Raw genomic sequence first — 20,108 nt, 5'->3', positions numbered from 1 at the left:
AGGGGCTGCAGGCAGATGTGACACACCAGGTCATCGTCCACCTCCAGGCGGTAGTTATAGAGGTGGTTCTCCCAGGCCCGGTGGATCTGACCACACTCTGGACACAAGGCCTCCAGCACGGGCTCCACAGGCCCTGCCGGACTCACCTGGATAAAGGAGAAGAGATTTATATGGGAGATGTTGGAGGACAATGATAGTTGAACAGAAAAGCTTGTTTGAATGAATCCCAAAGAAACAACCAAGTAATCTATATGTTATTACGGTGTAATTACCAACTTGTCTTTTATTTGTGTATACAAGGTAATTAGCGGATCGGAATGGTTAATAGCAGATCAGAGGATCAGCATTACACAATTCATACACACAGCTGGGAGGGTACAAACTGCAAAATCAAAACCCACCTCACAGCCGGGGCTGCCCATGTCAGGACCAGGGCTCCAATCGCCAGGCACGGCCTTCGGCACAATCGTCACTGGGGTTACAGGTCGGGAGGTTACAAAGGGGTTGGGAGGGGGGCGTCCTATCCCATAAGCCTCAGAGGGTGAGCTGGTGACAGAGAGGACAGCCACCCCCCAGTGGCCAATCAGACATCACCCTGTAGGTCAGAGAGCAGAGGTTAAAAAGCTGGGAAATTAAACAGTGTTTGTGTGTGTGTGTGTGTGCACGTATGTGCATGTGAGTGTGTACTCAAGCATACATGTGTACTACTGTATAACTTCGTAAATATGTGCATTGTATGTGTGTATATGTGACGTGTGCATGTTAATATGAACATGTGTGTGTAGTGTGTGCGAGGTGTGTGCAGAGATGATGTACTGTAGCACTGCGCCTGCTCAGTGTAATCTCTCTTTCGCTCTCGCCTGCTGCAATATTACAGTCTCTCAGAGAGGGATTTATCTGGGATTGAGACAGAAGGAATTATCTGGGATTGAGACAGAAGGAATTATCTGGGATTGAGGCAGAGAGGAAATGGGTATGGTTGAGAGGAAGGAGAGAGAGATAAAGAGGGAGAGGGCTAGAATGATGAAGAGAAAAAGAGATAACGAGAGAGAGAGAGAATATGAAAGGGAGAGGGGAGGGAGGGGAGAATGAAAACAGGAGAGAAGAGAGAGATGGAAAGAGAGAAGGAAAAAAGGTTGACAGAGAGAAAGGGTCAAACGGAAAAACAAAGGAGTAGAGAAAGAATGAAAATGAGAGACGAAGAGAGAGAGAGAGCTGTGAGATGGGGACAAGAAAAAGAGTGGAAGACAGTCAACTGATCACTGTGCATGTGGTGTGTGATGTGATCTGGTGTGTATGTGGTGTGTGATGTGTATGTGGTGTGTATGTGGTGTGTGATGTGCATGTGGTGTGTGATGTGGTGTGTGATGTGATGTGATGTGGTGTGTGATGTGTGATGTGATGTGGTGTGTATGTGGTGTGTGGTGTGTTTTTGGTTTTACTATCCTTGTGGGGACCAGAAGTCCTCACAAGGACAGTAAAACAAATATTTGGTCAAGTGGGGACATTTCGCCGGTCCCCACAAAGAATAAGGCTATTTTAGGCTTAGGGGTCAGGTTTAGGGTTACAGTTAAGTTAAGGGTTATGGTTAGGTTAAGGATGAGGTTAAGGGTTAGGTTAAGGATGAGGATGAGGTTAAGGGTTAGGTTAAGGATGAGGATGAGGTTAAGGGCTAGGGTTAGGTTAAGGATGAGGTTAAGGATGAGGATGAGGTTAAGGGTTAGTGGTTACGGAAAATAGGATTTTGAATGGGGGTCAATTGTTTGGTCCCCACAAGGATAGTAAAACAAACGGTGTGTGTGTGTGTATGTGTGTGTGTGTGTGTGTGATGCACTCTGGCCGGTGCTGCAGTGTGAGAGAGCCAGAGCTAACAAACTCCTTGCAGCTCTGAAACACAGGCGACCACTCATACAAATCCCCAATGCTGAGCCATCCTCAAAACTAATGCATTGTGTACCAGTCATTTCCCCTGTGCTACACGTTCAAAGCCATTTAGACTCACTTCCCCTACTACAGTACTCTAGCCCGTCCCTGAGGAGCTCATGGACACAAATCGACACAAGGGAGCGTATTTAAGCATGAAACAGAGCCAAGCTAATGACACCTGACTACCATCCTCTATTCTCATCTCCTTGCCTCCATCTGCATGAATCTAAAAGAACTGAAGAGATTATAGCAAATGCTAAATAATCGTCCACCATATTGCTTTCACCAATCCTGTGATTTCAGACCAAAGCAGATGACGTGGAGAGGAAGCCACTTTAGACTGTTAAGATGCAGCCTCTGTCTGTCTGTGCGAGGGTCTGCTCCTGTCTCCATGGCTACGGAGCATGTTCAGTAGAGCTTGACATTCAGAGCTGTGTAGATAGAGATGGAGTGTTCTCTCCTCCATGTGTCCTTTCTATTTCTGTACACTTCTATCTGCTGCTGGCTATATTCTCAATGGTTCCTGTCCTTCTGACCGTGCCACTGCTGTCTCTGCCTGTCTTTATGACGGTTGTTTCCATGACTACATCCCTCAATGTAACCTGTCTATGTAACCTGCTTCTGTCTCCTTGACTGCTGGTACCCTTTTCCTTCTTTTAAGTACCTGCGTCTGTCTGTATGTGAGTGTGTGTGTGTGTGTGTGTGTGTGTGTGCAGCTGGAGATGCATTATTCATGTAGACAGAAGGCTCCTCTGTTTCCATAACCAAGCTCTGACATCATTTTAACTCACACACGCATGTACACACACAGTGTATGCTTTTTGGGTATGAGTTTGTGGGTGTGTGCAGTGTCTTCTAACCACGGCTGTGTATAAGTTTGACATGCAAGACTAATGCAGTCTATAAGTTCGATCTCTCTTTCCCTCTCTCTCCCTCACTCTCTCTGTTTTTAACCTTCTGCCAGGATAATACAGCAGTTACAAGAGCACTTAAATCTTATCTTACTTTCAAAATAGCTGGATTGCAACAGCGTGTGTTTGTGTGTTATTGTCTTTGTTGTGTTACCTGGCGCCTCAAGGCCACTATGCTATTGTATTGTTATTTCATCCATAGGCTTGCTGTTCTCTGCTAATTCTATTGATACCAGCAGTAGACAAGGCCTACAGCGACTAATGCACAACACCCGATAACTAACGCAATAAGAAGATGACGTCTGTCCTATTGCCAACACAAATAAAGGGGTAAACCAGGACTATAACACATAGTCTACAACAATCTCGCATGTCAGACAAGAGGAAAATGCGATATCTCCTTGCCCTCAGGAACAGTTGATCACGTTAATAAGGTAGTCAGTAGACTAATAAAACCACAATCCCAAAGATGCATTACGCCTAACATGAATTTCAATAGCATAATCATCTTATCAACCTTCGCAAAAAACAAACCTGAATATGCAATGTTTCATTTCATGTTTCGTTTCAATATAGCCTAGCCTAGAATATATATTGTTGAAGGCTGAATAACATAATGGCGTATTGAAGGGGAGAAAAAACGGCATATACCAAACAAAGGCTATCTATTCAAATTGCATTATTTGGCTACCCATTTTATGCACTGCCCTGAAAGACGACACTCAGATTCAGATAGATCATATCATTGGTTCGACGACAGCAATTACCCTTCTCCATTTAGGCTGGTGAGTGAACCAGCCGGAGTGTCTGTCTGATTGTCAGATTCCCCCCTCCCTTTCTTCGAGATCCGTGGAATAGCGCTGAGATGGATACATAATGGATGGACAATAGCGACTTCAATTGAAAGCTATATAGACTATTACTAGACCATAGATATAGAACCTGCTTTATATATATGTTCTAGACATCGTGACAGTGAAGATCTGCGATCAGAATACATACATTATATTACCTATTCCGGCTTCTCCTTGGTGCCGAGAACTCCGGCCCCGAGAGGGGACAATTAACCGATCTCAATCACACATTCACCGCAACAAGCAGGACCGTAGCAGCCGCACATAAAACGCCCCTGTGACTTTCGCTGTGAAGAACCCGCCCACGGCTTTTCTCCAGCAGTCAGTCAAGGAGAAGGGGGCAGGGTCTCGTGCTGTCAATCCCAAAATTAAATTAGAGGCTTCGTTTTATGCCTGTTCGAAACTAACCACTAAAAAGTATCATTATGACATTTTATTTTCAATATTAGACAAAATACATACTGTTTTACAACATTGAAACATATCATTTGTTTGTTGTTAAGCAATGCTATCTTTTTTTAACGTATATAATTCGATATTACGTAAGGCACTGCTAAGGACAGTAGTCGTGCGGGGTCCCTGCCGGAAGGCCCCCATGGTGGAGAAGTAAACATACATATTCAGAAATAAACATTAGCTAGCATTGGCAGTATTGATTTGAAATATCTTTTGATTATTTTACATTGATCATTACACTATGGCAGATGATGGCGAATTGGAGAAGTATGTTATAATCTATCCTATTACTAGACTGGTATTCCTTGCTTGATGTGAATTTCTGGGGTGTTTTGAAGGGGGAGCTAACGTTAGCCAAGGAACGTCAGCTAGTAGCGTTAGTCAAGTAGCTAGGTCAATGTGATTTATTATGCTATTAAAATAGCTAGTTAATTGTTCACCAGCTTAGCTACTAGGTAGCTTGCTATGCGTGTCAATGATTAGCTAGCTATGTTTCAATTATTTGTTGCATGACTATCTAGATAACTCACATAGAGACTGAATTGTTGTCGAGATTCAGTAGGGTACTGTATGCCAGCTTAACAAGTTGAGGATATTTTTGAGTTACAGCTGCTGGAAAGTGTGTGTGTGTGATTCTGATTCTGTATTTCCTGTGCGCACTTGTCTGGGATCCGTGGTCAAAGGGCAGCTGTAACAGTTGATCCATGGTCAAAGGGCAGCTGTAACAGTTGATCTGTAGTCAAAGGGGCAGCTGTAACAGTTGATCTGTAGTCAAAGGGCAGCTGTAACAGTTGATCTGTAGTCAAAGGGCAGCTGTAACAGTTGATCTGTAGTCAAAGGGCAGCTGTAACAGTTGATCTGTAGTCAAAGGGCAGCTGTAACAGTTGATCCATGGTCAAAGGGCAGCTGTAACAGTTGATCTGTAGTCAAAGGGCAGCTGTAACAGTTGATCCATGGTCAAAGGGCAGCTGTAACAGTTGATCTGTAGTCAAAGGGCAGCTGTAACAGTTGATCCATGGTCAAAGGGCAGCTGTAACAGTTGATCTGTAGTCAAAGGGCAGCTGTAACAGTTGATCTGTAGTCAAAGGGCAGCTGTAACAGTTGATCTGTAGTCAAAGGGCAGCTGTAACAGTTGATCTGTAGTCAAAGGGCAGCTGTAACAGTTGATCTGTAGTCAAAGGGCAGCTGTAACAGTTGATCTGTAGTCAAAGGGCAGCTGTAACCGTTGATCTGTAGTCAAAGGGCAGCTGTAACAGTTGATCTGTAGTCAAAGGGCAGCTGTAACAGTTGATCTGTAGTCAAAGGGCAGCTGTAACAGTTGATCTGTAGTCAAAGGGCAGCTGTAACAGTTGATCTGTAGTCAAAGGGCAGCTGTAACAGTTGATCTGTAGTCAAAGGGCAGCTGTAACAGTTGATCTGTAGTCAAAGGGCAGCTGTAACCGTTGATCTGTAGTCAAAGGGCAGCTGTAACAGTTGATCTGTAGTCAAAGGGCAGCTGTAACAGTTGATCTGTAGTCAAAGGGCAGCTGTAACAGTTGATCCATGGTCAAAGGGCAGCTGTAACAGTTGATCTGTAGTCAAAGGGCAGCTGTAACAGTTGATCTGTAGTCAAAGGGCAGCTGTAACAGTTGATCCATGGTCAAAGGGCAGCTGTAACAGTTGATCTGTAGTCAAAGGGCAGCTGTAACAGTTGATCCATGGTCAAAGGGCAGCTGTAACAGTTGATCTGTAGTCAAAGGGCAGCTGTAACAGTTGATCTGTAGTCAAAGGGCAGCTGTAACAGTTGATCCATGGTCAAAGGGCAGCTGTAACAGTTGATCCATGGTCAAAGGGCAGCTGTAACAGTTGATCCATGGTCAAAGGGCAGCTGTAACAGTTGATCCATGGTCAAAGGGCAGCTGTAACAGTTGATCTGTAGTCAAAGGGCAGCTGTAACAGTTGATCCATGGTCAAAGGGCAGCTGTAACAGTTGATCTGTAGTCAAAGGGCAGCTGTAACAGTTGATCTGTAGTCAAAGGGCAGCTGTAACAGTTGATCCATGGTCAAAGGGCAGCTGTAACAGTTGATCCATGGTCAAAGGGCAGCTGTAACAGTTGATCCATGGTCAAAGGGCAGCTGTAACAGTTGATCTGTAGTCAAAGGGCAGCTGTAACAGTTGATCCATGGTCAAAGGGCAGCTGTAACAGTTGATCCATGGTCAAAGGGCAGCTGTAACAGTTGATCCATGGTCAAAGGGCAGCTGTAACAGTTGATCCATGGTCAAAGGGCAGCTGTAACAGTTGATCCATGGTCAAAGGGCAGCTGTAACAGTTGATCCATGGTCAAAGGGCAGCTGTAACAGTTGATCCATGGTCAAAGGGCAGCTGTAACAGTTGATCTGTAGTCAAAGGGCAGCTGTAACAGTTGATCCATGGTCAAAGGGCAGCTGTAACAGTTGTCCATGGTCAAAGGGCAGCTGTAACAGTTGATCTGTAGTCAAAGGGCAGCTGTAACAGTTGATCTGTAGTCAAAGGGCAGCTGTAACAGTTGATCCATGGTCAAAGGGCAGCTGTAACAGTTGTCCATGGTCAAAGGGCAGCTGTAACAGTTGATCTGTAGTCAAAGGGCAGCTGTAACAGTTGATCCATGGTCAAAGGGCAGCTGTAACAGTTGTCCATGGTCAAAGGGCAGCTGTAACAGTTGATCTGTAGTCAAAGGGCAGCTGTAACAGTTGATCTGTAGTCAAAGGGCAGCTGTAACAGTTGATCCATGGTCAAAGGGCAGCTGTAACAGTTGATCTGTAGTCAAAGGGCAGCTGTAACAGTTGATCCATGGTCAAAGGGCAGCTGTAACAGTTGATCCATGGTCAAAGGGCAGCTGTAACAGTTGATCCATGGTCAAAGGGCAGCTGTAACAGTTGATCTGTAGTCAAAGGGCAGCTGTAACAGTTGATCCATGGTCAAAGGGCAGCTGTAACAGTTGTCCATGGTCAAAGGGCAGCTGTAACAGTTGATCTGTAGTCAAAGGGCAGCTGTAACAGTTGATCTGTAGTCAAAGGGCAGCTGTAACAGTTGATCCATGGTCAAAGGGCAGCTGTAACAGTTGTCCATGGTCAAAGGGCAGCTGTAACAGTTGATCTGTAGTCAAAGGGCAGCTGTAACAGTTGATCCATGGTCAAAGGGCAGCTGTAACAGTTGTCCATGGTCAAAGGGCAGCTGTAACAGTTGATCTGTAGTCAAAGGGCAGCTGTAACAGTTGATCTGTAGTCAAAGGGCAGCTGTAACAGTTGATCTGTAGTCAAAGGGCAGCTGTAACAGTTGATCTGTAGTCAAAGGGCAGCTGTAACAGTTGATCTGTAGTCAAAGGGCAGCTGTAACAGTTGATCCATGGTCAAAGGGCAGCTATAACAGTTGTTCCCACTGACTCAGCAGATCAACCCAGGACACACATGACATGTGCCTCTAGCTCTGTGACTGACTATCTTAGACTGGCATAGTGCCTTCTCTCTCTGCTTTTTATCCTGCTGTTTTCCTTCACTTTTATTCTCTTTGTCTCTTTCTCTATTCTTCCTTTTTCCTCCTATTTATATGTTAATTAATATCTCCCTCTCTTGCACCCTAAACTGTCTCTGTCACTCTCCATGTGCCATGTAGACGTGCAGTGGAGGAGCTGCTGAAGGAGACCAGTAGGGCTCGGGTGCGAGCAGAAACTATGGGTCCAGCAGGCTGGTGAGCGGCATACATTAGTAAAGGATCTGCTAAACCATCTGTTATGGGTGTTTGGCTTTCAATGCAGAATGTACTTGACACATGGCAAGGTGTGACAGACCAAGACGGATGCATATCAAAGACAATGGCTCATATTGAAGGCCTTGCTGGATTTGAAATGTTAATTTTGGTTCAACTGTCTTCCAGGATGAAATGTCCACTGCGTAGCACCAACAAGCGTTTCCTGCTCAACACACTGCGCACCACCATCCCACAGCGCCGCCCTGCTGGCCACTCAGGAGAACAGACATCAGAGTGTAGGAGGCGCAGCAGGACCCCATCCACAGACCACAGAGACAGTCACAGACGACACAGGGACGAAGACAGTCATAGGGACAGCAGAGAACATAGTCTCAAAGATGGACACAAAAGAGATAAAGACAGAAACACGTGCCACAGAGACGGCTACAAATACAGAGGGGTTGGAGACGATGACAGATACAGACATAGAGACAAGAAACACAGGGATAAAAGTGTCCCTGGTCACAAAACACACAGTCCCCATTCTAAAGAACACTCCCCATCTGAAGTCCCTTCCTCTTGTAGAGACCGCTCTCTCCGTCGATAGTAGCTCCTCCTCCTCATCAGACCACGCCCATTTCAGGGCCAGTTCTCACTCCATAGGCCACACCTATCAATCAAACCAGCACCTGTCAAAGACACTCCCAGTGGGAGGACCCACATGTGACATCATAACCTTGTAGCGAGTGCTGTAACGGCATTACCAGAGGAGGTTTTCTCCCTCGGACTGGAAAGACATACATAACCATTGAATGACTGGAAAGAATGTATTGTCTGAGAATGTGAGAAAGATTGGGGTTGCTGTTGTCAGTTTGTGACAAACATAACTGATTAAATTGCATTTGTTTCTACTGATCTTTTAACTGGAGGTCGTGTCTTTTCTATTCTTATTCTCAATTTTGACACACTTATTCCCATCTTGCACTCAGCTCTGTTATTTCATTGTGAATCTTGCTGGTACGATCTGTAAACTGACATGATCAAATCAAATTTTATTAGTCACATGTGCCGAATACAACAGGTGTAGCCCTTACAGTGAAATGCTTACTTACGAGCCCCTAACTAACAGTGCAGTTTAAAAAAATATGGATAAGAGTAAATAAAAGTAACAAGTAATTAAAGAGCAGCAGTAAAAAATAACAAAATGCACAGGGGGAGCTGTCTCAGCCTCCAGCAAGAGGTCAAATATATAGTGAAAACAATAGTGGTCCTAAAACAGAACCTTGAGGAACACCGAAATTTAGGCCATAAGACTCCTGAACAGGAGTGGTTACCCGGACTATTTGCATCATGTGCCTCCTCTTCCCAACCCCTCTTTTACGCTGCTGCTACTCTCTGTTTATCTCATATGCATAGTCACTTTAACTATACATTCATGTACATACTACCTAAATTGGCCCGACCAACCAGTGCTTCCGCACATTGGCTAACCGGGCTATCTGCATTGTGTCCCACCACCCCCGCCAACCCCTCTTTTTACGCTTCTGCAACTCTCTGTTCATCATATATGCACAGTCACTTTAACGATACCTACATGTACATACTACCCCAATAAGCCTGACTAACAGGTGTCTATATATAGCCTTGCGACTCTTTTTTTCAAATGTCTTTCTACTGCTGTTTTATTTCTTTACTTACCTACACACACATACCTTTTTTGGCACCATTGGTTAGAGCCTGTAAGTAAGCATTTCACTGTAAGGTTTACACAATTCAAATCAAATGTATTTATATAGCCATTCGTACATCAGCTGATATCTCAAAGTGATGTACAGAAACCCAGCCTAAAACCCCAAACAGCAAACAATGCAGGTGTTGAAGCACGCTGGCTAGCAAAAACTCCCTAGAAAGGCCAAAACCTAGGAAGAAACCTAGAGAGGAACCAGGCTATGAGGGGTGGTCAGTCCTCTTCTGGCTGTGCCGGGTGGAGATTATAACAGAACATGGCCAAGATGTTCAAATGTTCATTTGACCAGCATGGTCAAATAATAGGTCTGGGACAGGTAGCATGTCCAGTGAACAGGTCAGGATTCCATAGCCGCGGGCAGAACAGTTGAAACTGGAGCAGCAGCACGGCCAGGTGGACTGGGGACAGCAAGGAGTCATTGTGCCAGGTAGTCCTGAGAGATGGTCCTACGGCTCAGGTCCTCCGAGTGAGAGAAAGAAAGAGGGTGCCCAGGGTTGACTGTCTGGGGTTGTTTTCCACAGATGTAATGTGCCTTTTAATCCAGCAGGTGACGTGTGATATCCGCATTGACCCAGGGCCTTTGACGTTCGCGTTGTAATACAGCAGAGATGTTTTTTCAGTCATGTCCCTGGCGCTATTGATGGGGGAAAAAACATAACAAAGCCAAAAAACGGGGCCTTATCCAACGTTAGAATTATAAAGCCCAGGGAGATTTGCCTGGTCCTGGTGAATATATTCTTCTCGTGTTCAAATGACTCTTCTCGTGTTAATGATTTCCCCTAAAATATAGTCTACATATTATTAGACCCACAAAATGGCACTTCAAAATCCCATAATGTAGATAGTATATTTGTTGCTTAATCCTTTCGATTTGGCATTAAGCTGATTTGCAGTCGTTATTTCACATTGTCTCTCATAGTTTGATTTATGGTGCTGTAATTTCTTCACTCAGAATAGATTTGATTTTAATTGTCGTTTGCATTTGGTCGTTACTCACTGTTGGCCATGTTTACATAAGCAATGGCTGTCGCCATGGGTAAGCACTTTGTATCGTGTCTACTCATTTTTGACATGTATATACCTGCTTCTATCAGAAACGGCTTTGTTTGTGAAAGAAAGAATATCTACTGTTTTCGTGACACTCCTCGGGTTCTGTAAAACCTGTTCTTTGAATTCCACTTGGTTTTTCTTTAATCCATAAACCAACATTTTACTTCAATAATTCTCATTTTTAATTACACAGAAATAGGATAATACAACAACAATATCTATTCCTATTAGTTCATCATGGTTGTTGTTAAAATAAAAAATAAAAAATATATATAAATGTGTGTGTGTAGTATCAATCAAAAGTTTGGACACCTACTCATTCAAGGGTTTATCTATATTTGTACTATTTTCTACATTGTAGAATAATAGTGAATATATTAAAGCTATGAAATAACACATATGGAATCATGTAGTAAAAGAAAAAGTCTAAATATATATTTTCTATTTGAGATTCTTCAAAGTAAGAACCCTTTGCCTTGACGACAGCTATGCAGACTATTGGCATTCATGTGTTATTTCATAGTTTTGATGTCTTCACTATTATTCTACAATGTAGAAAATAGTACAAATATAGATAAACCCTTGAATGAGTAGGTGTGTCCAAACTTTTGACTGGTACTGTATATATGCTTTGCTCTATCTTGGCCAGGTCGCAGTTGTAAATGAGAACTTGTTCTCAACTGGCCTACCTGGTTAAATAAATAAAATAAAAATATATATACAGTATATACATATTTAATTTAACCAGAGAAGTCACATTGAGATTTACATCTCCTTTTCAAGTGAGCCCTGGACAAGGTAGCGGCATACATATAGTTAAACAACAGACACAAAAACACACAAAGCAAAACAATGAATGAAAGTTAAAACAGTGCAAAGTGCATAACTGATCTTAAAAGAGCAGCTTTAAAAACGTGCATTCAGTGGTCAGCGGTCCTCAATTATCATTTTAGACCCATTGTTGATGAGTTATTAGGCAATACTAATTATCCCTATTACTTTAGATTTTTTTATGTGATTTCCATGAATTGAGAAAGACCTTGTTTGAGCAATTTAATTTAAGATTAAATGAATAAATCATGTTGCTCGCTAGGCGCTCATGGGGGGTAACCCAGGGACTATATGAGGCAACATCAGTATGAACAGCATGGCCATTCACTAAAGCATTATTGTATCTCTCCCCACAGCACTCCGTTCCATCTGGGTCCATAACCTGTACTGCACTCTATACGGCTATGGCCCCTCTCGATTGCCTACAGACGTTTTATTGCGGTTCATATTAAGAGTCCTTAAAGGCTTTTTATTTGCAAACCTGTTTGTGAATCATTGCATTTGGGTTCAGCAACGCCGCATTAACTTTCACTTAAAACCATTACGCAAATTTCAATGCCATGGATAAGGGGTCTAAATAGCGTTTTACGCAGTCACGCTTCATAAACTCCGTTGTGCGTTTTCAGTGTAGCGGGGCAATACACGCCGTTAACAGTTTCCTTCCTCGTTCAAACGACGAGCAAATATAAACACCATTAAGCGACAATACATGGACTGATTTGTATGGAATTGGTTTACTTGAACTTTATAGCAGGTGCTGAGTGCCCCATTAAGATACTGGAGAAAGAGCCATAATCTCTCTTGAAGAACTCAGTGCTGCCATAGGCCTATTCGTTTCTGTGTGCGTTTGACTGGTCATTTTAGACATCACGTCAACTGTCATGTCTAAAATGCAGATAAAGCCTATGTAAGCACAATGGCCAAAATAGAAAAACAATGTAAAAGTTATATATATATATTTTACATTTCTTATCTCATGTAGGCTAATGGTTAGTATCGATGGACTGCAAGGCCAGCTGAAAGAAATGCTAGTGCTTTATAACATTACAGTTATAACATGGTACTACATTTGATATTTTAATAAGTCGTGGGCCTTAGCTGCTGTCTGGCACTCAGTTGCTGCGTAAATGTACTCGCCCGCCTGGAGAGACGTGTATTTCCTCGCACCACGCGCGCTAATTGAGTGCTGCTCCTCACTCCATGCTAATTGGTTTACACCTTGGCTCTCCTCTTTACTTTACCGTGAAGAGTGTTGTTTAATGGAGCGAGCACCTGTCTGCCTAATGTCCAGCAAACACAGAGGAAGAGTGGCGGTGGGAGACACGAGCTCTGCTGCTGTTTGTTATGAACCAGAGGAGATCCGTTAAATGGTGTTAAATGAGCCATTGCCTATAATGGGCTGGATTTAAAAAGTCGCAAGTTCGGCCACTTTTAAGAGAACACTAAAAGGTATCCAACCAGGAGAGGGTTCGGCCAGGACTTGGTCTTTGATCCCCCTCACATCTCATTGCCAAGTTTCCAAGACAACCGCCGCTGCAAGTTGCTTATCACCAGGGTCAGCCGATGCGAGTAGGCTATTAGGCCTATACATCTGGTTATCGATTTCCCCCTCTATCAGTCGCCTATTGATAAGAGAACTAGGTTCATATAAATGTTCAATGGCTGACATTGTTCTACGGCTGTGAAATCTGCATTCCCATCGTTTCTTCTTCTTTTCCATCAAGAGAGCCAAAGCAGTGATGATACTGACATTGTGGAGGCACTTTCTGTTTGCGTTTCTCTTCGTGCTTTTTCTCTGCGGGCCGCAATCTCTCTGATTAGTTCGATGACATTAGCCCCTGTCCGCTCGCAGCGATAGGACCCGCAGATTCCGCTGCTCACCTGTATATCGCTGCATTAGGACCAACTTGCGGCAGGTGGGTCTCAGATATCCGCCGTCAAACAGTGGAGTGTTTGCCGAGAGCATTGATTTGTGCACGGTCAATTCTGTTCAATTATTGTCGCTCCGCGGGGCAGAGAATACAGACACGAATAGAAACTAAGGTGACGACTTCTCAGTTTTGTGTAATCAGTGAAACCAATGGCTTAGGTGCAGCAGGGTCACGTGGTGGCGGTGACACACCTGCGCAGGGCCTATAGCGGCGACAGATGCACGAGCAGCACAGGTAGAGCAGAGCACAAGGTCCCACGCAGCAAAGGCAATAGGGCGCATGTACATGTGTGCACACACACCCGTTGGATAGCCCTGGCCCTTGGCAGTCATGAATCGAGAAGAGCACTACTATTCCCCCGCGCAGCTGTTCAAAGACCCCTGCCCCTACCAGAGACCCCACAGCGAGGACTTCAGCCACAGCCCTCCGCCCTGCCTCTACATGGGCCGGCAGGCTCAGTCCGTCTATTCCTCGCCTTCCGTCGGAGGGCTAGACCAGGCAAGTCTCCCTGATATTGCTCCGTACAGTATGCCCATGCGAGAGGACCCAGGTGTGCCGCAGCTCCACCACCCCCAGGCGCCCCAGCAGACTATCCAACCGGGGGGTTACGGAGACCCGGGGGAGCTGGCTCTGTGTGCCGATAGGAACAGATATCACCTGCCTTTCCCCTGGATGAAAAGCACCAAGTCTCACGTGCAAACCTGGAAGGGACAGTGGGCAGGTAACTCACTGCAGTCACCTTGGCAATTTTCGTATAATTCTCGTTGCTGTAGGGCTGCAAAGAAAGCTATTCATCTAGGCCTCTCAAGGAATCTACCCACACATTTATAGGAATTTTGCAGACCGTTCTTTTGCAGTAGGCCTATCTAAATATATTTGTTTGAACACACTTTTATACTGTATAAATAGCCTACAAGTGGATAATCTATTTGATTAAAATACAATATTTTAACAAATATTTATGTAATAGTTAATTTAACATTCAGGAGTTTTCTTTTGCCAATAGCCATGGAGTGAATGTTATTTGACCATAGAGAATTCAGCAGACATAAAAGTGAACATTGAGTGTAATTCAAAAGCTATTTAACTCACACAATCAACTGTCGTGTATATAGCATGAGTTGCCGCTGCTTTATGTGTAGGCTAATGCCACTGATGTGAACATAGGCCTAGAAAACGATCAGACGTTCATCGTGATAAATGTTCATGAAGTTTCAATAGACTGAGTCTTTTGTTCATGTATACGAACTTAAATTACATCATGATGTCTAGAATATATTTCGAGGGTGGGTGTCAGTTTACCTTGTCAATCAATCTGTAAAGGACCTAGGTTCCCTCATACAGGCCAAACTGTTTTGTATGCCTCTGAAGGTGTGCCTCCTGTCTCAAGTACCAAGTTGAGATATACTTCAAATATGTGAAAATTTCAGTTGTGATAATTTCTTTGTTAATGATTTCCTAATGGCAGTTATTATCCATATTATCCATATTATCTTAATGAAAAATGCTGCGTAGTATATAATACAATAACCTTCATTATATCAATATTTTTTAGACATATCAAATATATTAAAGAGTATATCATTAAGGTGGAGTCTTCAGGAATCGTAGCAAAATAACGAGTCAATTCTTCCTCCTAAAAGTATTTTCTGTTGCGGCCATTTTAAGTGAACTTGGTTCAGCGGGTAAATGGGAACTCGGTTGAGCCTTTTTTTCGCTAAACTAAAATATCTCAATACGTTTTCAAGCCACTTACACAATTAAACGAAATATAAAGTAGTGTATGTTACTCAGCGCCTGACTTGGGCAGGCGTCCACCGGAGCTGAGGACCGGCACCTTCAATTTTCTACTGCTTGATCTCTTGCTCCTCTTATATAATATTAGCTCAAAAGTATTGTGGAGCACCTGCACCTTACTATAAACAGTACCAGAACCCAAAATGAGCACCGGCACCTATTTCAGTCCAGGTGAGGCACTGATGTTACTTAAATAAATTGATGGTAACAAGATATGGAAAGGTTAGAGCAGAGCACACGGTTCTTCTCAATTATTTCGTAGGCCTATAGACAATTATTCTCTCAACTCAACCTTCCTCAAAAACAATAACACAAATATGGTTTGTAATTAATAGGACAATTAGGATACAAATGTGTTAAATATGACTTAATTGGGCTATATGTGCTTTTGTTTATTCCCGTGGCTTTAGAAAATTGTGTAACTTTACACACGATACACTTTTTGGCAAATCATTTCGATAAAAGCTTATTTCAGTAAAAATATCTTCCTCATTAGACAAAGCAACCAGGGCAAGAATAAGCTTACACTAAAACGAATAATTAAGCAGTTCAACTATTGAATAGAATAGATTTGAAATGCTAATTTATTTTGAAGTCAAAGACCACCTTGACCAATAAAAAAGTTTAACAGTTGTGCCACTAATTTCATCATTCAAAACACAAATTAATTGTAGTGGTGATACAGGAAAAACGTTGACTGTTCTTTTATCATGTGGGCCTACCTTCATGTTTTATAAAAGTCATTACTTTAAATTAACGGACTGTCTGTAAATTGCCTTGTTGATCCAGGCTTTGTGTTTTAGATAACAGTTCAAGTTTTCAGGTGAAATTACTATAGAATAATAGCCTATCATGTGAAAAGAGATTAGTTTATAAGCCACAAGATGTTCAAATATTGTACACTTTTGTCAACTAACAAAACCCACATAAATCGTGTCACAGAGCCTGGAGCGGTGGGTGCGGAGTCAAAACGCAGAGGAGCAGAGGATACTGGGCAAACCGGACTTTATTTCGGTTTCCAATGCGAACGCGCAAAACAGGCAAAATAATCACAAAAATGTCCAACCCAACACATAGCACAAACGGACAGGAACAATACACACACAACCTCGACTAACAGAAAACAAGTCCGCACAAAAACAGGCGGGCCTATTTATTTATTTATTTTTTATTTCACCTTTATTTAACAAGGTAGGCTAGTTGAGAACAAGTTCTCATTTACAACTGCGACCTGGCCAAGATAAAGCATAGCAGTGTGAACAGACAACACAGAGTTACACATGGAGTAAACAATTAACAAGTCAATAACACAGTAGAAAAAAAGAGAGTCTATATACATTGTGTGCAAAAGGCATGAGGTAGGCGAATAATTACAATTTAGCAGATTAACACTGGAGTGATAAATGATCAGATGGTCATGTTCAGGTAGAGATATTGGTGTGCAAAAGAGCAGAAAAGTAAATAAATATAAACAGTATGGGGATGAGGTAGGTAAAATTGGGTGGGCTATTTACCGATAGACTATGTACAGCTGCAGCGATCGGTTAGCTGCTCAGATAGCAGATGTTTGAAGTTGGTGAGGGAGATAAAAGTCTCCAACTTCAGCGATTTTTGCAATTCGTTCCAGTCACAGGCAGCCTAACAGGCGTAAATAGTCCTGAATCAAAAACAAAATAAGAGACAGGTGCAACCAATAAGACAAAACAAACAGAAAAGGAAAAAGGGATCGGTGGCAGCTAGTAGACCGGTGACGACGACCGCCGAGCGCCGCCCGAACAGGCAGGGGAGCCACCTTCGGTGGAAGTCGTGACAAATCGAAATGTTACTGTTCTTTTTTTTTATTGTCCTAACCATTTCCCCTCCAATTGATTGACCCATTTGTGAGTCTTTGTTATAGAATATGCAGTAATGTGAAATTCAGTGTGCTGTGACCCAGGCAGAATTGTTCTGCACAGAATACATGATACCTCACATAGTCAATTTCCAGTATTCAGTATCTGTTGCTATAGTTGCATTAACAGCTGTGAGGGTTACCTGTCATCTGATCTAGCCTACTGTATGTGTTTTAGTTATCATCAGTTTCCCAACTGTTTCTATACAGTAGATGTTCTGCATTCTTGGGTGGTCAGTGGGTGAGCTGAGTTCAGTCAGCGTGCTGTGTGCGTTTCAGCTAGACCCAATGGGTTAAAACCCACTGTTGGGTCATTGCCAATTTCATCTAGATTGTGCATTTGGGACTTTGACTGTGACAGGGTACAATGTTAAGTTAAAACTCAAAACCCTTTCCATCTCTCCACTCCTGCTCTTTCATTGCCTCTCACTCTTTCTCTATCCTCCCCATCCTCCCCCCAGGCCACTACATGGAGGCAGAGGAGAACAAGCGGACAAGGACTGCCTACACGCGAGCCCAGCTCCTGGAGCTGGAGAAGGAGTTCCTGTTCAACAAGTACATCAGCAGGCCGCGGCGTGTAGAGCTGGCCCTCACCCTCAGCCTCACAGAGAGACACATCAAGATCTGGTTCCAGAACCGACGGATGAAGTGGAAGAAGGAGGAGGACAAGAAGAGAGTGAGGGGGGTCGACCCCGAGCAGGACTCGTCCATCACGTCAGGGGACCTGAAGGATGAGGCAGGGCTGGGGGTCGGAGGGGCTGGGATGGGGGTCGGGGGGGCAGGGGTGGGGGTCGCGTTGGCTGGGGCTCCCACACCGGCACCTCTCACCACGACCACCACACCCCCTCACCGCTACACTCCCACTCCCACTCCCACTCCCTGTCAGGTTCGAGAGACTCGGCTTAGCCGGGCTGATATGGGTGAATATTGGGCAGACACTGAAGAAAAGGAAGGCACTTTTCAAACAGACTCCGCTGGCATCATTCATGTTCATTGTCGGCCGTGAAAGATTGAAGAGATGTGAAGGGAGAGGTCTGCAGGGACATTGTCTGTGATGTCATCATTCTGCGACTGAACTGACTTCATGTTGGTGTTGAGGACCTGAGGGGCATGCACTGATGATGACACTTTGCATTGGACATACATATAGACCCACTTTATACTATTGCTCTGATCTCTGGGCAGTAGCACCAGCAGCTTGGAGAGACCGTGGTGATACAGACCACACAACTCTGGTGAGAGCTTATTTTAAAGCAAGCTTAGTGCTTTAAAACCAATGCACTTCAGATTTCAAACTTTTCTCTGAACATTTTGGCAGTATAATGTATGCAGTTTACGCACAGTACATGGTTCTGCTGTCAATATTAACAATACTGATGCATTTTCTGATAAATTGTTATATGACAAAAATGAGTCACTCACACCAGTTATATAGCCTTTACATATGTGTTATATTGCCTTTACATATGTTATCATATCGTTGATGTCTAAATGATAGGCACTGTGAAGAATGTACTATATTTTGAAATCTTTATTAATTAAGCTATCATCTCAGACTTATCAAATGAAAGTTCATATTTGAAATCAGAATAAAATCAATGAAACATCTGCAGTTATTTAATTACTTTTGCTCAATTTTGGCACTTGGTACAATTAAGCACATTTAGGCACAGTTACTCCTTTATGCACAACAATGACGCAGCCATTATGATGCACTATTCAAACACATACAACTTATCAGGTAGACCACACGAAACTGTGTCATCCCGTCAGTCAGTTATAGCTTGTTGTACGTCTCCGGGACCACGAGCCCCTGCAGACGGAGGTGACAGATCTTCTTCACTTCATCGATGGCGCACGCCCTCTCAATGGTGCGCTCGTTCCGGAGACGCTCCTCTAGCTGCCGCAGGATGGTCGCCTTGTTGTTCATCCGCGCGCAGATCACGAAGGGGAATCCGAAGTGGTCCTTGTATTCCGTATTCAGCCGGGCCATGCGAGAGACCTCCGCGGTGGTCAGCGTGTCCAAACCGGCTTGGACCTGTTCCTCTCGCGACTCCCGGGTCAGAGTCCCACTCTGGAGGTCTCTACCCGTGAGGTCGGGGTGAACTCTGAGGATTCCCTCTTTACCTGTGGATAGTAGAGTTTAGATAGTTTTTCCAGCATCAGAAGACTATCGCAAATTCAATATTCATTTATTAATAGCGTGTAGTAAAATATATATATATATATATTTTTTTTAAACACACAAAAAAAACTTATAGTTTAACAATCTCTCGTTGGACTAGTAACTTAAAGGTTGCAAGTTCGAATCCCCGAGCTGACCATGTACAAATCTGTCGTTCTGCCCCTGAACAGGCAGTTAACCCACTGTTCCTAGGCCGTCATTGAAAATAAGATGTTGTTCTTAACTGACTTGCCTAGTTAAATAAAGGTTAAAAAAATAAATTAAATAAAAAACAATCTCTCACCAGCTGAATGTAAAAAATATATTACATTTTAAAGAAAGAACAAATAACTGCCTATGGGTTATCCATTCATCCTTGGCTATACCTGATTCGGGGAGGGCATCGATGAAGTCGTTTATACTGGCCTCCAGGTCAGCAAGGCTCGAGAAGGGACGGCGGGACCATACTGCGGCCGTTATGAGTGGACATTTCTCCACCACGTTACCGAAAACATCCACAAAGTCCTCATAAGGAAGATAATTCACTGATCCGATGTCCATATTAAACTCTACTGTCTCGTCTGCACAGACTCACTAGTAGCCCCAAAACTGCCCTTCGGACAGGTCAACAGAAAAGCCCAGCATGCCAACACTGTAAGGTTGTTGAACTCCGGGACAACAAGGCGCGATGACCCCTCATGCCTTCTTATTGCCCAGATTTGAAGTCTTAGTTTATTATGCAACCCGAACCTTGGCCTGTTTGTTATATTTCAAAAGGTTTGAATTGAGATAAAGTAGTCTTTCACAGCTTTTAATTTGATGCGAGCCAGGTGAATCACACTA

At 43.5% G+C, this 20,108-nt stretch overlaps 4 protein-coding genes across 5 annotated transcripts in view; 2 read left to right on the top strand and 2 right to left on the bottom strand.

Annotated features, from left to right (window-relative positions):
* Positions 1-3,959, bottom strand: part of lnx2a (ligand of numb-protein X 2a) — a 35,438-nt gene extending 31,479 nt beyond the window's left edge. Inside the window, exons 1-3 of one of the 2 annotated variants that reach the window (XM_029626380.2) lie at positions 3,840-3,959; positions 402-595; positions 1-146 (exon numbers count right to left, since the gene is read on the bottom strand). The exon at positions 1-146 is cut by the window's left edge and continues 237 nt beyond it. In XM_029626380.2, the coding sequence (XP_029482240.1) occupies positions 1-146; positions 402-422 (167 nt within the window). In that variant the 5' untranslated portion in view covers positions 423-595; positions 3,840-3,959. The remainder of the gene's footprint in view (positions 147-401; positions 596-3,839) is intronic. The other variant, XM_029626381.2, reaches the window with a different exon arrangement.
* Positions 3,960-4,267: 308 nt separating this feature from the next.
* On the top strand, positions 4,268-8,777 carry si:ch211-140b10.6 (protein POLR1D-like). Its single transcript, XM_029625916.2, has 3 exons — positions 4,268-4,414; positions 7,780-7,854; positions 8,041-8,777. The coding sequence occupies exons 1-3, from the start codon at positions 4,389-4,391 to the stop codon at positions 8,459-8,461; spliced, it is 522 nt and encodes a 173-aa protein (XP_029481776.1). The 5' UTR covers positions 4,268-4,388; the 3' UTR covers positions 8,462-8,777.
* A 4,936-nt stretch (positions 8,778-13,713) lies between these two features.
* On the top strand, positions 13,714-18,107 carry pdx1 (pancreatic and duodenal homeobox 1). The gene is made up of 2 exons (XM_029625859.2): positions 13,714-14,134; positions 17,563-18,107. The coding sequence occupies exons 1-2, from the start codon at positions 13,744-13,746 to the stop codon at positions 18,105-18,107; spliced, it is 936 nt and encodes a 311-aa protein (XP_029481719.2). The 5' UTR covers positions 13,714-13,743.
* Positions 18,108-18,617: 510 nt separating this feature from the next.
* On the bottom strand, positions 18,618-19,894 carry urad (ureidoimidazoline (2-oxo-4-hydroxy-4-carboxy-5-) decarboxylase). The gene is made up of 2 exons (XM_029625915.2): positions 19,652-19,894; positions 18,618-19,228 (listed from the first exon to the last, which is right to left on the bottom strand). Exons 1-2 carry the CDS (start codon positions 19,824-19,826, stop codon positions 18,879-18,881), a joined length of 525 nt encoding a protein of 174 aa, XP_029481775.1. The 5' UTR covers positions 19,827-19,894; the 3' UTR covers positions 18,618-18,878.
* Positions 19,895-20,108: the final 214 nt, after the last annotated feature.

This window comes from Oncorhynchus nerka, linkage group LG22, assembly GCF_034236695.1.
Source record: "Oncorhynchus nerka isolate Pitt River linkage group LG22, Oner_Uvic_2.0, whole genome shotgun sequence".
NCBI classification, from domain to species: Eukaryota; Metazoa; Chordata; class Actinopteri; order Salmoniformes; family Salmonidae; genus Oncorhynchus; species Oncorhynchus nerka.
Note: the sequence above shows the minus strand (reverse complement) of the source record. Positions and strands in the feature narration are given on the sequence as shown.